Raw genomic sequence first — 20,293 nt, 5'->3', positions numbered from 1 at the left:
TGCTTGGATAGGCACTTGTTGAATAATTGAATTATGATCATTTTAATGCGATTGTAAAAATAATGTGAAACTATTAATCCAATGCCAATAATTTATATTCCCATTCAGCATGTGAAAAATTAATTTTATACATAGCTAGCAAAGTAAATTAGTGTAACTATGCAAATACATATATAAACGCGTAAATTATAGAAACGATGCTACGTTACGAACGAGACAGATTTCGCAAAACGAACGATGTATCTTATGAATGTAATTTTACTTTTTCGTATATTACGATCGATTTTTAGGACTCCAGTATTTTTATATTTTTATAGCATTGATCACTTGTTTCAGAATGCAATATTCAAAATTATCGATGTTAATTTTAATTTCAGGATCAGAGTTTCATGTGTCTGGACAAAATTACGGCACCCAACCAGGGGGCCAGGTGGGCGGGGGAGGGGGTAGTGTAGGAGTACCTGGGGGTAGAGGCCCTCCACCACTTGGCGGCTTACAGTCCATAGGACAATCGGCAGCAGGTATACCGCCAGGAGGTCCTGCTGGAGGGCAAGCACCACCTCAAACCCCGGCACCCGGGGTACAGTCACAACAATCGCAAGGTCCAGCGCCTACTACGACACCTCCCGTGCATACTCCCTCGCCACAGGAAATGGGAAAACAGGCCCATTTACAACCTCAACCACAGTCTTTGTCACAAGTATATGGGCCCACACAAACGAGGCCGACCTCGCAAGTGAGTACAAATTATATTAATTTTTTACATTTTAAATGATTAGTCGAACTTGAGCCGTTATATGTGTATATATATATATATATATATATATATATATATATATATTGCGATGTATTATAAAAGTAATTAATAAATCGATTATTCAATATAATGCTGTTAATGAATTTATACTATTACCATATGATCACATTGTGATATTGGTATACCATGGTTTCAGACTAATTTATGAATTGTATTTATCAATTTAATATATATTAATTTCAGGGTTATTATCAACAAGGTCCAAGACCACAACAACCAAGAGGTATTAATCATCGGGGGGGTCAAGGGGGTACTGGTGCACAGGTAGTGGGAATGTCAGGGGTCGGTGGAGGTGGAGGTCAGCCAACAGCACTTTATCATCCAGGTGGTTTACCAGTTCAAACTGGAACAATGTATCAAGTACCCAATCTTCACCCTGGTCCACATCAGCAGTCCGTATACCCCATGAACAGTCAAATACCCCTTCAGGTAGTAGTTAAGTACTGTTGATTTTATATATTTACTGTCATACACCAATCATATTATTCATGTCACAAGAAAACTGAAATAGCTTAATAAGAAGATTTGCTTTTAAAGAAAAGAGCTATTGAATCACATTGTAATAGATTTCCTTAAATTTGATTCACTGTCTTTGTAGACAGAGTATTATTTGGTTATAAATCATTGCCATATTCATCATTTCTATCATCAATGATCATAAGTGTAATAAATTTCTTATACTTTTAGTTTGGTGGTCCACCTCAAAGGCATCAAACACATCAAAATCAATCATTTTACTCACCATTTCAACATTCTGCCCTTCTAACGGCACAAAATATGTTTGGGTACGGTGCACCTGCACCAACACCTCAACCTTGTAAGTAGTATAAAGTTATAGCATAATGAACAGAAAATTAATTAACCCTATTTTATTGTGTAGATTTCTGGCCCACTGGGCAACCAGCAAATACAACACTAAATTTAAGTAGAGCTGGTGCAAGTGCTGTCACTGGTGGGGCCCAACATGTTGCAGGCCCGCTGGCCGGTGCCCAAGGAGCCCCAGTTGTACCACAAGGTACACTTCAGCAACCTACACCACAAACTCAGCCCTTACCCCCAATGGGCATATCTCTTTCTCAGACTGGTAAGTTTCAATTTGTATCGTATATTTTATATTTGTATATCAATAACTTTATGATATATCTATATCATATGTGTTATTGTCACAAGATTCATAGATGTTTCAAGTCAATATTAATTTGAATTTTTTTTTACTTCAAATAAAACAATTTGTTGTATAGGTTAAGTAAAATGTACTGTATTTACATTCTCTACAATTATATTTTTCCAAATATCTTTTAAATTAAAAAAGAAACTGACAGTAAGACAAATGTAACGATTAGAAACTAATATAAAAAAATCTATATTTTAAATTATTTTCATTTATTTTCAATGTTTGCAAAAAATGTTGAGTTTTATATTCAAGGAAACGTAATTATATTAAAAAATGCTTTATGTATAAAATAATTTTGTGTAAGAATGTGAAATAGCAGTAATATAAAATATTTGAGCTTCGTAAAATTTCCGATAAAAAAAAGAATATGTAGAATTTCTCTTTAACGGTTCGGATGTGTCGGAAATATTTATACCACAACTTTTCGGAATACTTTACAACATAATCTATTAAACCGTATCTAGAATAGGCAATACTTTTTTAGATACTTCACAATTCACCGTACGCTAAACTTAATGCCCTTTTGCCAGTCACGCATTCTTACAATAATCGCCCCCGTTCAGGGAAACGGTCTTTCTTATATTCTCCAGGTTGGAGCCCCGCGACCCGTGTCCCCCGTCTTGGGGTGGTCGAGGGCGTAGGCCGACCATGCTGGCTGGCCCAAGTGGTTGCCAGACGGCAATCAGCCGATGGGCCTCTACTATGTCCGAGTCGCGGGAAATTTCACGGTCTCATCGGCTACGCACGTGTCGGTACGACCCTCGACCAGTTTCGACCCTTGCAAAGGATCGCTCGTACCTTCGCTCGGCATACTCTCTCTCACACGCACACACGCACGTCTCTCGTTGTCGTCCTACAAATATAAATCAAGAAAACACTGTTCCTTTTAAGTCGTAAAAGTTCTAAAGGTTTTATACATGACTGGAAAATTCCAAGGATAGTTGAGTTTTAAGGTCTTAGAATCTAGTAAGTTCTTACACCTGTCCTCAAAGGTTTACCTCAGGTATGGTTGGGTTGAAGTATGAAGACTCAGGTAATATTTACCTGAGTCTTCATATCTGATGTATTCAGACCTGAATACATCCATAGTAACCTTTGCCTGAAGCTCCTCCATCAATTTAGTTATTTCTGGGCAACAGAAGAGACAAGTTGTTACTACATAAAAGTTTTTACATAGTTCGGTTTTATATTAAATTTTAAGCAATGTATGTTATAAGTAATGTGTATAAAATTTATAGTGGTGAGTGTTAATTAGATATATGAAAATTCATGACAAGTAATGTGCATTTTTTATAAAATAATAATTTAATGTAGTACTATTCCACACAAAATTTCATTTTTTTAAATGTTATTTTTTAAATTAATATATAAAAATATTAATTAATTTTATATTCTTTACATATTGTATTATAAATGTTTGTGTTTCGTAACTTAAAGATGTGTACTCAGGCCATAACGGTGGTGCAACAAGTACGTCGAATAATACAATAAAATCTCGTAAACCAAGAGGACAAAATGCTATTACTGACATCGTAGATCCGACGACTGGTAAAAATATAAGTGACGAAATTTATAAGGATAATGAAACTATTCAAAGTGATGAATCTAGCAATCGTGAAACACCTCAGCCACAGGTGAGTTATATTGGAATATTAATGTTTTAACAATTGACTATAAGAGCTTTGTATTTGAAAACCTACCAAATATTAAATTAGTGTAACATTATTGCTATATTGTTTAAATTTCTTCATTGTAAACTAAAGAAGTAGATCAAGTGATAATAATGTAACTAATATTCTCTTTTAGTCAATTGTTTATATTGTTGATATCTGTACCGGAAAGCCATGATTGTTAAAATATTATTACTTTCAATTTCTTTAAAATTGAAAGACGAATTTGTATATATTGTGGTACAAACATTCGTTATTTTCTATGCATAAAAAATTAGTAGTATTGTATTAATATTGTAGTAGCAAACTTGGATAAATTGATTATATGATTACATTAATTGTATATGAGTATTATAAAAACAAAATCAATGTTAGTATGACTTAGAGCTACTACTCAAATATATTTTTCTTGTAAGTGCATTTATCTTTTTTAAATCATGGCTAATAGGCAACAGAAGCAGAAAACATATTGAACGTTTATTTTATTTCTCTTAGTACATTTGATTTCATTTCTCGTCCTATGATTTGAGTTTGGAGCCAGTTTTTAGTTGTCAAGCATAATCTTTACTTGATTGCTATGTATCATTGTCTATCACGCAGAATTGGTGATTGTTACAGAATAATGACCCTGAGGTACAAGCCGACTTTGCAGCGCGAGTTGCGAAAGTCGCGACCGAAGAGTCTAGTTCCGACTCGACGGTACCGACTAGTGTACCAAATACACCTACAACACAAAATGTAACGCAAAGTTTATCAAATTCACAAACAAATTCTAATAACGATGTGAACAGTCAGTGTAGTACTAGTTCACCAACGTCAAACACATCTAATATAACCGCGTTGTGTAGTCAATCGTTAGGTACTCCTAGTACTGTGGCTCAAGTAGACTCTAGTGCGGTGAAAATGGAGTCCAAACCATTGCAAATTCCTTTGAAAGAATTTCAACCTCGAGGCGAAATAAAAAATGTAGTTATTGAGGAACCACCATCAGCTGTACCACGTAACGTAAACAAGGATGATATTTCTGCGCAGCTATCTGTTATGACTGTAACTGAAGTTGAGGTGAAGAGTACAAGTACTTCGCCTACCGTGACACAGGTCCCAGTTCCCCTTGTGACCACACCAAGTACGAACGTTCCGGAGGTCCCTAAACCGTCCGTCACTGCCCCAAGTGCTAACCCCGTTCCTGCCAGAGAACCGTTTCCTAATTTATCCAGTAAGAATTCTTCGAGTTCACCACCTAGAAGGAAATCTCAGACTCACACTCACAATCAACCTACTGCTACAATGGAGTTGCATCCGAATGCCAAAGAGCAGAAGGAGAAGAAAACGAGAGAGAAGAGTCTTAGTTCTAGAGGCACTACTCCTACACCTGCTCACAATCAAGCTGACCATCATCCAAAAGCCAATGGAGACGCGACTGGCGATAAACCAGAATCTGAATCGGCTCGAAATGAAGTTCAGCAACAGAAAACATCTGATGGTAAGTCTTTTCAAAGTTATATCATTACGACTGTTTTATTTATCCCAATATTTCGTTAAGACGTTGACTATTGTATGATTTGCCTTAGATTAAGTATTGCAGTATAAAATACTTGATTACTAAAGTGTAAATTACGAATATTGTGTGTACTAAAATTTTACTAACTTATGTACAAATGATTCCTTAAACAAAATTGTTCAATAATAATTAACTTAAGAAAAATATGAACTAATAAAATAATGCAGTAGTCAATGTGATATGTATTCTGTGTTTAGCTAAATAGGCTAAATACAGTTTCAAAATGGTCGATTTTTATCTTTGATACAGATATTAGTAAAAATTAATTAAAATAGATTATAATCATATTATATGGTCGCTTTTTCAAATATATACTTGTCTTAAATTGGAGTTCAGAAAGTGTTTGTAGTATATTCAATATTACAAATGTATTTGATTTAATCAATGATATTTAAAAGAAGATATATTTCTCTTTGCTAACAACCTTTAATATTTCTAATAATTTTATTCGATTTTATAGTTATTAAAATCATTGAAAATTCTTGATTTTAAGATTGCATCTTACTGAAAAAAAGTAATATGCCTTTGTATATTTTTGTTGACACTTAGAATGTAACGCAATGCACTAAATGCAACCGCTTGTTAGGTTATACAATTAGATACACGTCGTGTGTAAGTTTCTTTGTGTATACAAGTTACATATCTGCTTTTATTTGTGTTCAAAAATTTAATGAAATTGGTTTAACGTTGGTAACGGCAAAATAATAAGAAACCATTTAACTTTACGAAGTTAATATCAGATTTTTTTCATTTTTTGTAATTGTTTTGTAATATTTTATTTTTAATTTCGTTTTCTCTGTAGGCATCTCCATATATGCCGCAATTAATATATGAACGTATACTTTTTTTAAATCCGTAACGAACATTTGGAGTCGACCATTCTGCGGAGTATTTCAGCATACAAATAGTAAATAGCTTCCACTTTATAGTATTAATTGTCACATTTGTTGTTTATAATATTCAATGTTTATAAAACTATGTTATTAAGGTTAGAATTTCAGTGTCGAGACTTCGATAGTTTCCCTCTCCTATTCTCATTGTAGTTTGAACTTCGCTTTCATAATAACTTTAATAATCGTCGTTATTTCGAATTCTTATCTATTATAACCTATCCTAAGATGTTAATGCAGTTGATACATTTTTCAACACGTTTTTTGAGTACCCATTTGTATGCTGAAATCGTTACAAATCGCGATATGTACACTGCTCACCCATGAAGATGTCTTTATATAGTCATGTGTGTACGATCATATAAAAGGAGACGTATGTATCTCTAAGTTACGCACGTGCAAACAGTATTGAATATTTCGAAATATTTGTTTTTTTATTTATTATACAATACTCATATATGCAACATCACGTAATTATGTCATTCGTAAGAATAGTGAATATTTTTTAAAAGGGCTGACGGATATTTTTGTAGTGTCGCAATACGATTTGCTTTCAATCTAACCTATAAATTTCGTAATTTCTATTACATTCAGTAAATATCGCAGTGGTGACTCAAGTTTTTTCAGAATAATACGTTGACTGGTGATCTTTCATTTTCCGTTTTAATATACAATACATTCAATTATGAACAGTAAATATTGTGTACTAGTAAATAATTTTATGTCTGTACAAAATACATGAAAGTCATCAACTATTTCTAAAAATACTATCTAAAGCAATATTTTTTTTCTTTTATAAAATTTATTATGGTAGATTGAAGTATTCGCATTATTAATATGAATAAATGTAAGAGTATACGAACAAGTATGTAAAAAAACATCATTACAAGTGTGTCTCCAGTGTTTAATTTGAAATTATTGGATTCTATTTTATTTTCTGTCAAACAGTTTTTAAAACCAAAAGTGAATTAATTTTTGTAGTAGTGAGAATAATTAATTTTAATTAAAATCTTCTGAGTAACCTTTATAGTGAAATAAAAGTAAGAACATTTCCAATTAATTTGACTGTTTATATTCATCAAAATGGGGAACAAAAAAAAGGGTAAGTTTACTGTTATTTGCACATATGTGAATTGAATAGAGTATATCTTCCATATTTTCATTATGTGTTAATATCACAATGGACTTATATGTAAATTATGACCACATAGGAGAAAAATATGTTCTAAATGTTGCCAATGATAGGGATAGCAGTGTAGGGTAGAGAAATACACAAATGCCCGTTAAATCGAAATTTTTGTTTCCAAATTCTACTGAAGTAAATTATTTCTTTTAATTAATCATTTTGAGTATTCGATAATCGTATTCAGCTACGTTCGTATAAGATGATATTGTGGACAAATTGAAAACGAATCGAAAAACAGACATCGTGTAATCTATTAGAACACTGGTTTTCGATGTGAACGGGTCTTTTCTCAATGATTAAAACGCAGGGCATAGGAACTCCGAAAGGAGTTTCGTGCCAGACGGTGACATCATCATACGAAAAGGCGCGAAACATGCCGAAGATGCACGAACATTGGCGATTGTGTAGCTGGAGGGAGGTCCCAACTTCTTTTCTCATCGAACAACGAATTTCCTCCAGTAGCCAGCACGTGCTGTGCTAGCCGGGCGTATATTTACTCCGTTCTTCCCATTTCCCTTTTTTCCTTTTATAACTTTTTTACTAGAATTGTATATTCATAATTATACATAAGTACATATTTAAATTCATACTACTTAAAAAATTATTCGCTTTTAATTTGTACATATAACGTAACGAATACGCTTATTATATTGCGTCTGACTGCATCCCGTTCCTATAAGACTTATTTCGCGATATTCCGAAGAATTTATACATATATCTTTTTATTTAATTATAACGAGCGCCCTTTACACGCGTCGTTATCTTTTCTTTTCTTCATTTTGTAAAATACGAGTTCTACACTGAACTTCGAAGTTACATATACTGGCTTCAAAGATAGATTTTACAGCACCACGTTTTTCTTTTTAAATCATTTTTATTGTGACATAAAGTGATCAAGCGGATGCCACGACTACTACCGAGGAAAATCATAATTCGAAATGTATGTATAAATAATTCTGTTCTTTCTCTTAAATTGGTTCGTTCTTAGTGGGTGTAACCGGGTAAGTCTACCTTTCACAACGTGGTGCCGACATTTTGTATTCATAGACTTTCACAAGTGTAAAATTCGATAGAATAAAGATATCTATTTAAACATAGAATTAAATATTTACCATTAATTACTGTTTTGCGCGTCTCTCTCTTCAGTTGTTCTTAATTTTTTATAAAAATATTTTAAATAACGAAATAATTTTGAAGGTCGATTCACGAATGTGTTCAAATATGGCTGCCTCGGAAGTGACTAGATGTATGCTGAATTTCAACATGTGTTAGGTTTAAAGCATTAATATTTGTTTAATTAAATGTTTTATCGAATCACTAAAATCGAAATATTCAATGAAATTACTACGAAATTATTGTTGTAGTTTCAAGATTAGAGTTAAACATTATATGCCATGCTGTAACCACGTGTGCGCAGAGTAATTTAATACGAAATTACTTCGTTTTCTGTCTTTATCCAAACCTAATAAACAAATTTATAATTTTTATTTATTTCAAATTTTGTAAAGTAATATTCATCTCCAAGTATAATGCAGGTTTAAATCGTTTTCAATTTGATGTATTTACGGTATACCGAGTTGTAGCCATTTTGTGAGTAGTTGGAAAAGAGAAGTAACTCCATATTTGATCATTAGGTTTTATATACGACTAGAACGATTATTTCACCGCATTTGTTCACATCGCTTATTCTTTATACATATCTGTATAAATTTGATATTTCTAGCCACTCTAGCTATCTTGTAGACAATAAATTGTTTAGAGTTATTTTATTTGATTTATACAGTAGGAATCAAGTTGAATCACATCAATATAAAAACGTGCAAATTAGAGACTGATATTATATAAGATAGATAATTGAATAGTCAACAAAAAAAAAAAAAAAGGTAATTTAAGACAAAAACACTTTTGGTCGTCCAGAAATAGAGGTATGGACACAAGGGAAACTTTAATGGGTGTGTCACTACCTCTTCATTTCATCGTTTTTATTTTCGCTCACATTACAATTTCTAGAGGTGTAATATTTTGAAGTAAGATAAATTCTTCATTAAATTACATCATAAATTTCTATTTATAAGATTGCAACAAAACAAGGACTCATATACTTATATACACGTCTTCAAAATTTCGTGACACGTATTATTTCTAATTTTTTGATAGACATTCTCTTTTATTTTTAGCATCCTATCGTGCTAGATAAGAGAAGGAAAGTTTCATTTTTTTTTCAGTGAAAATTAACTCCATTGTTTTCATAGCGTAAAAGTCATTCGAAAAATTGTGCGTATTTTGGTCATTACATTGCATGGGGTCACGGTCACACATGTATGGCGGTCTACGTGCATGGTTCGGATGTCATTTCACAAGATCACGCGGGATATATATGTAAAAAATATCTCAAGACTTTTGGCGTCAATGGTAACCTTGAACATTCACCAATCGGGTGAAAGGTTTCCATTGGTTAGAAAAATGATTCTACTAACTACACGAATATCATAGAGTATTATACACGAATAAAATGGTCCTGTTTATTTTACAAATAAGATCAATCAATAGTTTGGTTTGAAGACCAAGCATCTTTTAAGTTTGCAAAATTCCACTGTTGCAAAAATTTGTGCATGTACGTAATTAACGTCACAGTACCATTGAATGATAAAACGTGTTTATAATTGTACAAATTGAAATTACTGTAATCTTTATTAACTTTTTAAAAATATTGATAGAGAAATCTGTGAATGTAAAATTTGAAGTATATGAAGTGTTTCGATGCAACATTTTTATTCCTTACGTATCCATATTAGTAACTGTATTTGTAAATATACATTTTCTAGGGTTATTTAATATTTATTATTCTATTGACGTACTTAAAGTTTGTATTGAATTGATCAAATTTTTTCTATCTAAACGAAAGTAAGCAGAGAAAATAAATATTGCGTATAAGAACAGTTTATTGATCATTCAATATACTTTTCAGATTGTTACCTCGACCTGCTTTTATCAAATGTTACTCAAGCTACTTTCATGCATCAAATTAACTGTCGTTTCACAGCGAATTACTATATTTCTTTGAAAGATGTTCGCGGTTTAAAATCGCAACGAACTTTTTCTAAGGTTCGTCACTGTTTATATAGAATCAATATTTTTTTATCTCGGACGTATCATTCGATGGAAAAAATAGATGAAGAATGATAGGTTCAAAATGAATCTCGTCATCATTTACGAGTCGCGGTTAACGATAATTCGTGTTAATAATGAGTTATGAAAGCAGAAAAATATAATATTTGTATTTTTCATTTTAACATTATAAGACTGCTACAATCGGATTCACGAAGTTGTTCTAACGAAAATGATACCAAATACGAACATATTTGAATGATTTTGAATGACACTACTAGTAGACTTTCTTCCAAAAGGGCCAAATAGTAAATATTTTAGGTTCTGCAAGCTAAAAAGTAAACTCGTAGATAGAATATATTTATATATAAATTATATAAATTAATGTGGTAACTCGGTAGTTATTGTATTACTGCATATTGTATTAAAAATCGTGGTAAAACTGGGCAGAAGTTTATTCTGCATGTAAAAATAATCTAGTCTATCTCTATTTGTAATTAGTGGTAGTGAACATAGTAATCAAGTCTTAAGATATATTTAACAAGTAAAATGCCGTGCGAATTTTTCCATATCTTTCCATTGACGCAAACACCCCTGAAGCGTTCTAAGTTATTATATTGTATACATCTCATTCATCTTAAAACGTGATGATCTTTATACATGTCTTGCCAGACTAGAGTTTCTGACAAAAATGATTGTATAATGTATTCTGATAAGATGATTTACACTTACTTTTTATATTTACAAAACTAATACTTTGTGATGTAGGTGATGTTGATCTAACTGATATTTAAAATGGTCATCCTTTACATTTATTTTAAATTACTATATAAAAACTAGAAATATTCAATACTATAATCGTGTACTTATTATTTTACAGTATTTCCAATTATATTACAATTGTTCAAAAGTGTCGAAATTTTAGGATTTATGTATAGTAAATATTTTTGAAAAACATTTTATGTCGAAGTGATGGTCACCAGTGACTGCCAGGGGCACTCAACGTGTTAATTGAATCTCATTCGCTTTCACTGTTTCTCACTGTAGTTCTCACAAGTGTACAAAGTTGAGCGAGTCAGAAAGATAATTGCGATCAAATTTCGTATATCCGTCTTTCAAATTGTTACAGCTCGATGTTTATTGAATAACAATCTGAAGGACATTTCTATATATTGCTGTTTCCCATTCTGTCAACTGCTCGAAGCGAGTGACCTTTTGCATCCGTGAGACTTGTAGAACAAAACAAAATTATATTTTTCTACTTCAATAATTCATTAGTAATCTGAGACATTGAATGGTGGGGATAACTTTGTAACAACCTGAAGGACATACTGTATCAGTTTTAAAGTTTGGCAAACGAACATCTTTTAAGAAATAAATGTGCTTTCTTTTAGGAATTGTTGTTAAAAATACATATTAGGGCTACTTAAAAATAATTCTTTGACGATTAATTCAATTAATTCGTATTTTTAAGAAATTTTTACATTCAAAACAAATTAGTACTATTTTTTGTTTTTAATTTGAATGTTATAGATAATGTCAAAACGAATTTTTTATTTATGTTTATGAAATGTTCATTTAATATAAGGGTATTTGTTGAATATAAATATTCAACTATATTCTTCAAATGTAAAGTATTTGATTGTCAAATATTTAAATGCTTAAAATTGAATTTGAAAGAATAGTCCAGTTGTTGGTTCATTGCATATTTAAACGATCGTAATAAATATTTCATTCTTACCATCATAATTGTTATATTGTAAAATTTTTCGAATCAATTAAACATGGGATATATTAACATAATTATTCGTTCATTTCCATTGTGATACATTAAATAGTCACGTTTGTTCTAAACTTTTTAAATTCTGTTTTCGATACATTTCGATTATTGGAGCTTGCGTCAAGTTAGGTTATCAGGAAAGTCACTAATGCGCGTGCTCCGGCGCGCAACCGGCGAACAGAACTAATTTAAGAAATCCTATGTCGTGCCTGTCGGTTTGCACCAGTTCACAGGTTAAAATAGATGCGTGAAAGTCGTAAGAGGAGCTTCTGAGGGGGTCTTTTTTTCTTTCCGAAGTGTTGGCACAGTTTTGTTTAAATGTCTGGAAAAGTTTCTGGAAAAATCATTATTCAAAATTATTAGATGTTTTATAATTACTAGCACAAAAGTCCATACAATTTCGCATTCTTAATTTTCTCCTTTGAGTAGTTTTTATTTGTCGGAAAAATAATCAAAATGCAAACTTCATCATCGTATATTGTTACATTTGCAAACGTGGATCTATCTAGCCCAGCTTTGGCAAGCTTTTGGCAGGTTTATAAATAAATACTGATTCAGTGTAGCAGCACCACAGGCCGTTGAAACTCGAGCCACACAAAGAGTTTTGTGTTGCGAGAATGTGACTTGTAATATGCGATATGCTTCTGATATGGAAAGGACAGGCACACCGTCACTCGAACACGTGTAAATAACAGTGCGCGCACAACTTCGAAACTGTGAAAATGGGCGATCGCAGAATAAATGGAAATGCTCGTGTCAGCAGTAGCTCTCGTTCGAGGAGTCGTAGTCGACGGGGCTCCAGAGACCATGGTACATACCAATTGTATCTCTTGAAAACGACAAGCAGCGACTGGTAACACGTGTTGAAAGAAGGGAAAACAACGACCATTTCGATTTTCGTACCTTCAATTCGAATGTTGCACGCATGAAACGTGTATCGTGTAAATCGTTTGTTACTCTGTTTGATTTCTCGTAGTTAATTGATGTATTTTATGATATAATTGTGTTCGCTAAAACACACACTTATTATTGACTTTTTGTCTGAACGAATATATTTTCGTAATTGATCAAAGAAGGTTGTATTTCTTAGTTAGTGTTTGCAAGAAAATTAAGAAATATCTTACATAATATAATTTTTATGTTTTTGTTGCGTTGATATCAGGATTTTAATTTATTTAAATGAATACATTTGAACACGTAGTAGCATTAAATATATTTTATTCTAACAAAAGTAGGTGCATTCTCCTTAAATTTAATTAGAAAGAAAAATACATTTTTTTTTTATAGACACGTCATAATAACGAATGTTGCATAGTGTTGTAGACATTTGATTTCTACAACTTTAACTTCTGTAAATTTTTATACATATTAATAAAAAGAGTGAAATGTCACAGTACGAAATGTACTGTGATCTGTAACTATAATTATCCTTGGCTTGTAGCCGAAATACTCACTTTTCTTCACAGCTTGCATCTCTCTGTAGTAATATCAGCATAATGATTCTGTATAATCATTCACGACTCATAACCGTGAATAAACAGATATTATTCTTTGAAAATATTTGTTATACGTATTTTAGAACGTATATAAATTTGTTATAGTAAACAAAATTGTGTATACATCTATTGAGTATTATAGTCATATTTTTTGTCGTGTTTGTTTTATAGGTAAAGCCATGCAGAAACAGAAAAGTAAAAATAAACTTAAACCCCGTGAACTTAATCGTAAAGGAGCAGAAAAAGAAGGTACAGATATGGATGCTTTCGTAAATACTGTACCGCCGGCAAAAATCGACATAAAACAAGATAATAAAGAACCTTTAGCGCCAAAGGACACCAACAAGGAAATAAGTCGCGAAATAATGAAAGAAATTAAAGATAAAGAAAATTATGAATCAAAGAAGAATAAAGAAGTTACTTCTGTTCATCTAAAGACGGACAAACACATGGCTCCTCCTCTGTCACCAGAAATTCCTACAGAAAGCACTCCTATACAAATATCTGCTATAGAAAAACTGCCAAGTAACAAGGAAATTGTAAAGGAACCCTCCCCGAAAATAGAGGATAATAATAAAACAAATGTATGTAATGTGCAAGCAAAATCAGTTCCTAATGATGTTGTTGATCACGCAAAAGTTAAGGAAGAATCTGATGTAGAGGCAATAGTAGCTCAAAAGAATGAAGAAAATTCGAAGGTATCGGCAATTCGAACATCTAACGAAGAGAAGACAGCAGTACCTTCAGTCATAGAAAAATCAATTGAAAACGAACCTCAAACTCAAATAGAGACGCCAGTTACGAATCAGATAACACTTAAATACAAATATAAGGATGATCAATGGAGTCCTTTAAATCAAACTGGTAAAAGAATTTATGATCGTGACTTTTTAATAAACTTAAAGAACGACCCCAATAGCAAAATCAAACCATCGAATTTACCAGATTTAGACGCTGTTTTAAAAGATAGCTCAAGGGTATTGTATAAATTTATATACTATTTATTATGAATTTGCTCATATAATATTATTATGCGTTTAATAACGGTTTTCACAGGCACGCACTACCATCGACATTAGATCATTTAAAGAGTCAAACATGAATATTAGACATGATTCTTTATATCCTGTATTCACAAAATCAACTCTAAATACACGCGTGGTAAGTCTAAACAAGCGAAACACGTAAATTGTACGAATAATTCATGAGTGATGTTACAAAACCAATGAAAGTAGTGGACTGAAATATTTTGACAGAGAATTTTTCTTCTGATAACCATATTTAATTTTATAACAGATTTTCATGTGTGTTTGTATCTTAATACAATGTATTTATCTTTTCTAGCTGGTACCGAATCGTAAGAATTTAAAACCATCAAAACCAATAAAACCAAATGTAATTCATGTATCTTTATCCCTGAGAGAAGATGTTAAATTAAGAGAGACAGAAAATGCATGGAAACCAACAAGATTAAAAGGAACTAACCTTAATGAGGAAGAAACGAAGTCAATAGCGCTTTACAAGAGAGTTAGAAGTGTATTGAATAAACTTACTCCACAGAAATTTGACACTTTAGTTGACCAAGTGCGTTCATTGACTATTGATACACCAGAACGTTTGGAAGGTGTTATTAATTTAGTCTTTGAAAAGGCAAGCTTAATCATATTTATATAGATTATTCATTTAAATATTTTTTTTATAATTATGTATTTATAAAAGTGTACCATTTTTAGGCTGTTGATGAGCCAAGTTTCTCTGTAGCATATGCTTTAATGTGTAAAGAACTTGCTATGATGGAAGTCTCAGGTTTAGATAACGATGCTGAAAATCAAGAATCTTCTATCAGTTTTAAGAAACTTATTATTACTCGTTGCCAAAAGGAATTTGAAAAAAATCCAGTAAATGAAAAGGCAAGAATTATGAAACTTAAAGAAATTGAAGAATGTACAGATCCTGTAAGTTTTCTTTGTATAATAGAACTAGAGTACAACATGGTTGCACTATTTATATTATTATTATACTTAATATTAGGATAGGAAAAAAGATTTGCAACAGTCACTTGAAGATGAAGAACGTCGAATACGCATAAAATCCGTAGGAAATGTACGGTATGTAATTTTAGTATAAAAAGTAAATTTTTAATTAGTTTTTATAAAATATGCAAGTTTAGGATTCATGTATAATATTCTTTTATATTATTCATAGGTTTATCGGTGAATTATATAAAAAAGGAATATTAACAACTAAAATTATGCGTCGTTGCCTAAGACAATTACTAGATCAAAGTGACGAAGATAGTCTTGAATGTTTGTGCAAGTTGTTAACAACAATTGGAAAAGATTTGGAAGCAACAGGAGCTGTTAAAGTAAGCTAGTTTTTCATAATTGACATTTATATAACTTTCTCGGATTTTACATACATCATTGAAGATTTTGCAACGTTCAAAGTTATCGTTTATTAAAAAATATATTTATATTTAAGAATTGTTTAAAAAATGAAATAAGGAACGTCTATATATTATATTATTCCGACAATCTTTTTAATGCTGAATTTTCTATCAATTTGCATTATATTTTTAAATATTTTGAACCCATTGGAACTATTATGTGAACAAATCTACATAAGCAAAAATTCTTCAAAAAACATGTCTTTTTTATATGTATTTTTATATTATACATTTCGGGTCTTGTATTCATTTATATGTTTCTATTGTTTGGTAAGAATTGAACATTAAAAGCTAAAACATTAATAATCAAAGTATACATATCATTCTTATTAACGAGATTAATGATTATGTTAATCCTTATACTTACCTCTATTTTAAAATTGAATTGTGACTTAGTACAGTGATTAATTTAATACAAAAAAAGAATAATTTATTAGTAGTTAGGAGTAAAATTTTATATTATTATTTTTTCGTTTTATTAGGAAATGCAGGATCATTTCAATAAAATGCAAGATATTGTTGCACGACGAGCCCAAGGAAAAATTAGTTCTAGAATACGTTTTATGCTACAAGATGTCATAGATTTAAGAGCAAATAAATGGATTCCAAGAAGGGGCGATAGTACTCCTAAAACAATAGATGAAATTCAAAAGGAAGCAGAGTCTGAACGATTAGATAGCCAACTGAGTAATACTCCCTTGAATACACCCCGAAAAGATGAACGTACTAGTGATAGAAAAAGAAATCGTAAGTATCGAGTCATTATAATATTTAATATTTCTTACAATTTTTATAAGATCATAAATTGTTACTTTCTAAATGAGAGACAACTCACTTACCTTAAAGCATGATGAATTTTATACATGTCTTGCCAGACTAGAGTTTCTGATAAAAATGATTGTATAATGTATTCTGATAATATAATAATTTACACCTACTTTTATACATTGTTCTATTTCATGTCAGTTTAAGTGTGTATGCGTGCGTGTGTGTATATGAAAGAAAATGTTACTTTGTGATGCAGGTGGTATTGGTCCAACTGATGATGGTGGTTGGAGTCAACCAGTTGCAAGAACAAGACAACCATATTCTGTTGAGACAGCAAAACTGAAAAATAAACCTGTAAGTAATTTTGATAATAAGTGCTAAAATTAAAATTACATTATGATGCTTGTTGTTAATCTGGAAAGCAAATATTAAATAATAAACATTCTTTTGTATATTTAGCCTTCAATGGATGATCTGCAATTAGGAAGCAGAAACGCGTACATGTGGAAACCGCCTTCGAATTGTGGTTCAAGGGCAATGAATTCAAATAAATTTGCATGCTTAGAAAATATGTCCAACTTAGATCAAGACAAACGAATGATGTCACCACATCTCTCTGGGTAAATTTTTATATTCTTTTAAGTTTTGTTTTTCGTTATTTAACGCACAATAAAATTGATGCGATGAAATATCTTATTAGGCTAAAGTAAAGTTTCTAATATTTTTACAAAATTTCTTTACAAAAGTGAATCTAATTTCTGAGAATAACCATATAACACGAAGGAATAATTTACATTTTTAAGTAAGCTTTTGAATTTATTTATTTTAGATCAAGATCCACAGGTCCTAGAGAATATAGTCGAGACTACAAACCTTCCTATGGTATGTATAGTATCATTCAAATATTTCTTTTCTTAATTAATTTTAAACGAGTTTAATAACTTAGCCGTTTTCTTTCAAAATTATTATTATTAAACATGATGAATGATTTTTCATTCTTGAAAAGTAAAACTTAATGTTGTTTGCCAAAAGGATTCTGATGATTTAAGTACCAAATATTTTTTGTTAAGTTAAATGGTTTCATTTTAATATAAAGGAGTTATAAATTTTCAATGTTACAGATGATAGGAGTTCTCGTAACGGTAGTCACCAATTAAGCAGTTCATCGTCGAGTAGAGAAAGCTCATTATTAGATAGTTCACAAAGTCAAAGTGTTTCTGTGACACCATCATTAAAATCTTCACAATCTACCTGTAGTAGTCTTAAACCTTTAATGGAAGAAGAGGACTTCATGAAAATTTTAAAAAAGATACTAAAAGAGTATCTCAAAAATCCTAATGTTGAAGTGAGTTTCCATTACATCATTATTTACATACACACATTTATGTACAAAGTTATAATATTAATTATTCCTTGTTTGTTGATAGTATTGTGGTTATTCATACATTGTATTAAATAAATTCGTAAGCTAATTGAAAACAGTAGCACACTCCTTAGATCCATCTCTGATGTTTATTAAGAGATGCTTGAGTCATTGGTGTGCTATATTACGAAATACCTTCTTTTTGGTATTTTCAAACAGTGTTATAAATCAGCTTCTGTGCTATGTTTATATGAATCACTGTTTGTATAACCAACGAGAGGACATTTTATTTTTTAATTGTTAATTAATTTCATAATAAACAGCGTTTTTACATATGAGTCATTTTATCAAAGCAAATCATTTTACAGAAAGCTGCATTGGCTATTAAACAGAGCTTTGGTAAATCGTTAACAAAATTCATTCGTGAGTTAATCAACTTTGTTCTTGAAAAATCACCGATTGACAGAGAACGCGTTTCACATCTTATATTGCATTTACTGAATCAGAACATTTTGTATTTGCAACATTTTAAAAGTGGGTAAGTTAGAATTTTTAAGAGCAATACTGTTTGATGTAATTATGGTTAAAATACCAAACGTAGTTCAGTACTTAATTAAATAAAATCAAATTTTTTTAATAATTTTTGTATAAAGTTTATACACAAAACAAGGAAAAATGATGAAAATTTTATGCAGAAATCATTGTGCTGAATGTCAAATATTAAGCTAAAAGGATACTGAGTCAAATGATACTATAGAAGTCTTTAAAATTTCTTTCTTTCAAAAAATAAATGTAATCAATGTTTTAGGGTCATTGAAATATTGGAATTAATCGATGATCTTATGCTCGACATACCCAAAGTCTGGTCGTATCTCGCGGAAGTGCTATGTAAGTAAATACTTATACAAAAATTATGTTCCGATAATTTTGTTTTATAATTTTTATCGTGCAATGGTGCTAATTGTAAGAAATGCTTGTTTGCCTTAAAAACAATTTGTTATACATGATGATTATTTTTCACCATAGAGAGTTTCCATGCGGGTTTTTGCTCAACAGGCCTGACAATAGAAACACACATTTGTATCGAAATTAAGACAAATATTAGTACTATCTTATAATATTTTTTCTTTACAGCCCTTCCAATAGAAGATGAAATGGTCCCTCTATCAGAATTGAAACCTATACTTGATAGTTTAAGAAATCGAGGATATGTAGGCATATTTCTTGGGGAACTATTATCAAAAGTATCTCGAGATAAAGGGCCCAAATGGGTCGCAGATAAATGGAACCAAAGTGGACTTCAGTTGAACAATATAATTAATACAGAATGTGAAAACGTTGACAAAATTATTGAAGACTTTGTAAGATTATATAAAAATGATTTATTATAAAATTCTCATTTTAAGTAAAAAATAATAATACTATAAATTATTTTCAGAACTTGGAGTTCTGCACTTGTGATTATAAGGGTGCCAAAAGCTCAACTAGTAATCAACTCACGTTACAACAAATTCATATTGAACTTAGAAAACTCATGAAGGAAAGTAGTTTCGATGTGGTTTGTAATTGGATAATTGTAAGTATTTCATATTCAATTGTGTATAATTAACAAGAAATAGATAATTAATTTTGTTTATCGATTGTTACAGAAAAATGTAGGCAATCGAGCCAAGGAGCCTGAGTTCATTCGAGTATTAACGACAGCCATTTTAGAGACATCCATGGGTATGTATACATATTTATATTATATTTTATATTTTGTCATAATTTTTCTAATTATACATTTTTTTCTTTTCCCATGTTCAGAACCAGGCAACAACAGGTGGTATCTCAAAACCGAGATTCTTACTAGTTTGCATCAGTTAATTCGCCGGTTCGTTGATGCAAATGAGTCCCTAGAATTACAATGTCTCTATGCAATTCAACTTCATTTGCATAAACTACAATATCCACACGGTAAAATATGAAAGTACAAACCAATTACTTCATTTTTTAAAAAAGCTTAGCCAACTAAATGTTTTTTATGACACACAG

At 31.1% G+C, this 20,293-nt stretch overlaps 1 protein-coding gene and 1 non-coding gene across 8 annotated transcripts in view; both read left to right on the top strand.

The window, feature by feature from the left end:
• Window positions 1-20,293, top strand: part of Eif4g (eukaryotic translation initiation factor 4 gamma) — a 49,913-nt gene that overhangs the window by 26,606 nt on the left and 3,014 nt on the right. For 4 of the 7 annotated variants that reach the window (XM_076325843.1, XM_076325846.1, XM_076325849.1 and 1 more), the window contains 23 exons: window positions 378-736; window positions 1,001-1,252; window positions 1,505-1,634; window positions 1,698-1,901; window positions 3,429-3,625; window positions 4,280-5,144; window positions 13,854-14,659; window positions 14,739-14,843; window positions 15,027-15,332; window positions 15,416-15,637; window positions 15,714-15,790; window positions 15,888-16,047; window positions 16,611-16,875; window positions 17,153-17,250; window positions 17,356-17,516; window positions 17,726-17,778; window positions 18,018-18,241; window positions 18,628-18,797; window positions 19,068-19,147; window positions 19,394-19,620; window positions 19,698-19,835; window positions 19,909-19,984; window positions 20,066-20,215. In XM_076325843.1, the coding sequence (XP_076181958.1) occupies window positions 378-736; window positions 1,001-1,252; window positions 1,505-1,634; window positions 1,698-1,901; window positions 3,429-3,625; window positions 4,280-5,144; window positions 13,854-14,659; window positions 14,739-14,843; window positions 15,027-15,332; window positions 15,416-15,637; window positions 15,714-15,790; window positions 15,888-16,047; window positions 16,611-16,875; window positions 17,153-17,250; window positions 17,356-17,516; window positions 17,726-17,778; window positions 18,018-18,241; window positions 18,628-18,797; window positions 19,068-19,147; window positions 19,394-19,620; window positions 19,698-19,835; window positions 19,909-19,984; window positions 20,066-20,215 (5,325 nt within the window). The remainder of the gene's footprint in view (window positions 1-377; window positions 737-1,000; window positions 1,253-1,504; window positions 1,635-1,697; window positions 1,902-3,428; window positions 3,626-4,279; window positions 5,145-13,853; window positions 14,660-14,738; window positions 14,844-15,026; window positions 15,333-15,415; window positions 15,638-15,713; window positions 15,791-15,887; window positions 16,048-16,610; window positions 16,876-17,152; window positions 17,251-17,355; window positions 17,517-17,725; window positions 17,779-18,017; window positions 18,242-18,627; window positions 18,798-19,067; window positions 19,148-19,393; window positions 19,621-19,697; window positions 19,836-19,908; window positions 19,985-20,065; window positions 20,216-20,293) is intronic. The other 3 variants (XM_076325844.1, XM_076325847.1, XM_076325845.1) reach the window with 2 other exon arrangements.
• LOC143154160 (small nucleolar RNA SNORA53) lies at window positions 18,380-18,545 on the top strand. Its single transcript, XR_012994008.1, has one exon. It is a non-coding gene; the product is annotated as a small nucleolar RNA SNORA53 (small nucleolar RNA).

Source organism: Ptiloglossa arizonensis, chromosome 13 (assembly GCF_051014685.1).
Source record: "Ptiloglossa arizonensis isolate GNS036 chromosome 13, iyPtiAriz1_principal, whole genome shotgun sequence".
NCBI classification, from domain to species: Eukaryota; Metazoa; Arthropoda; class Insecta; order Hymenoptera; family Colletidae; genus Ptiloglossa; species Ptiloglossa arizonensis.
This window is presented reverse-complemented; position numbering and strand designations above follow the sequence as displayed.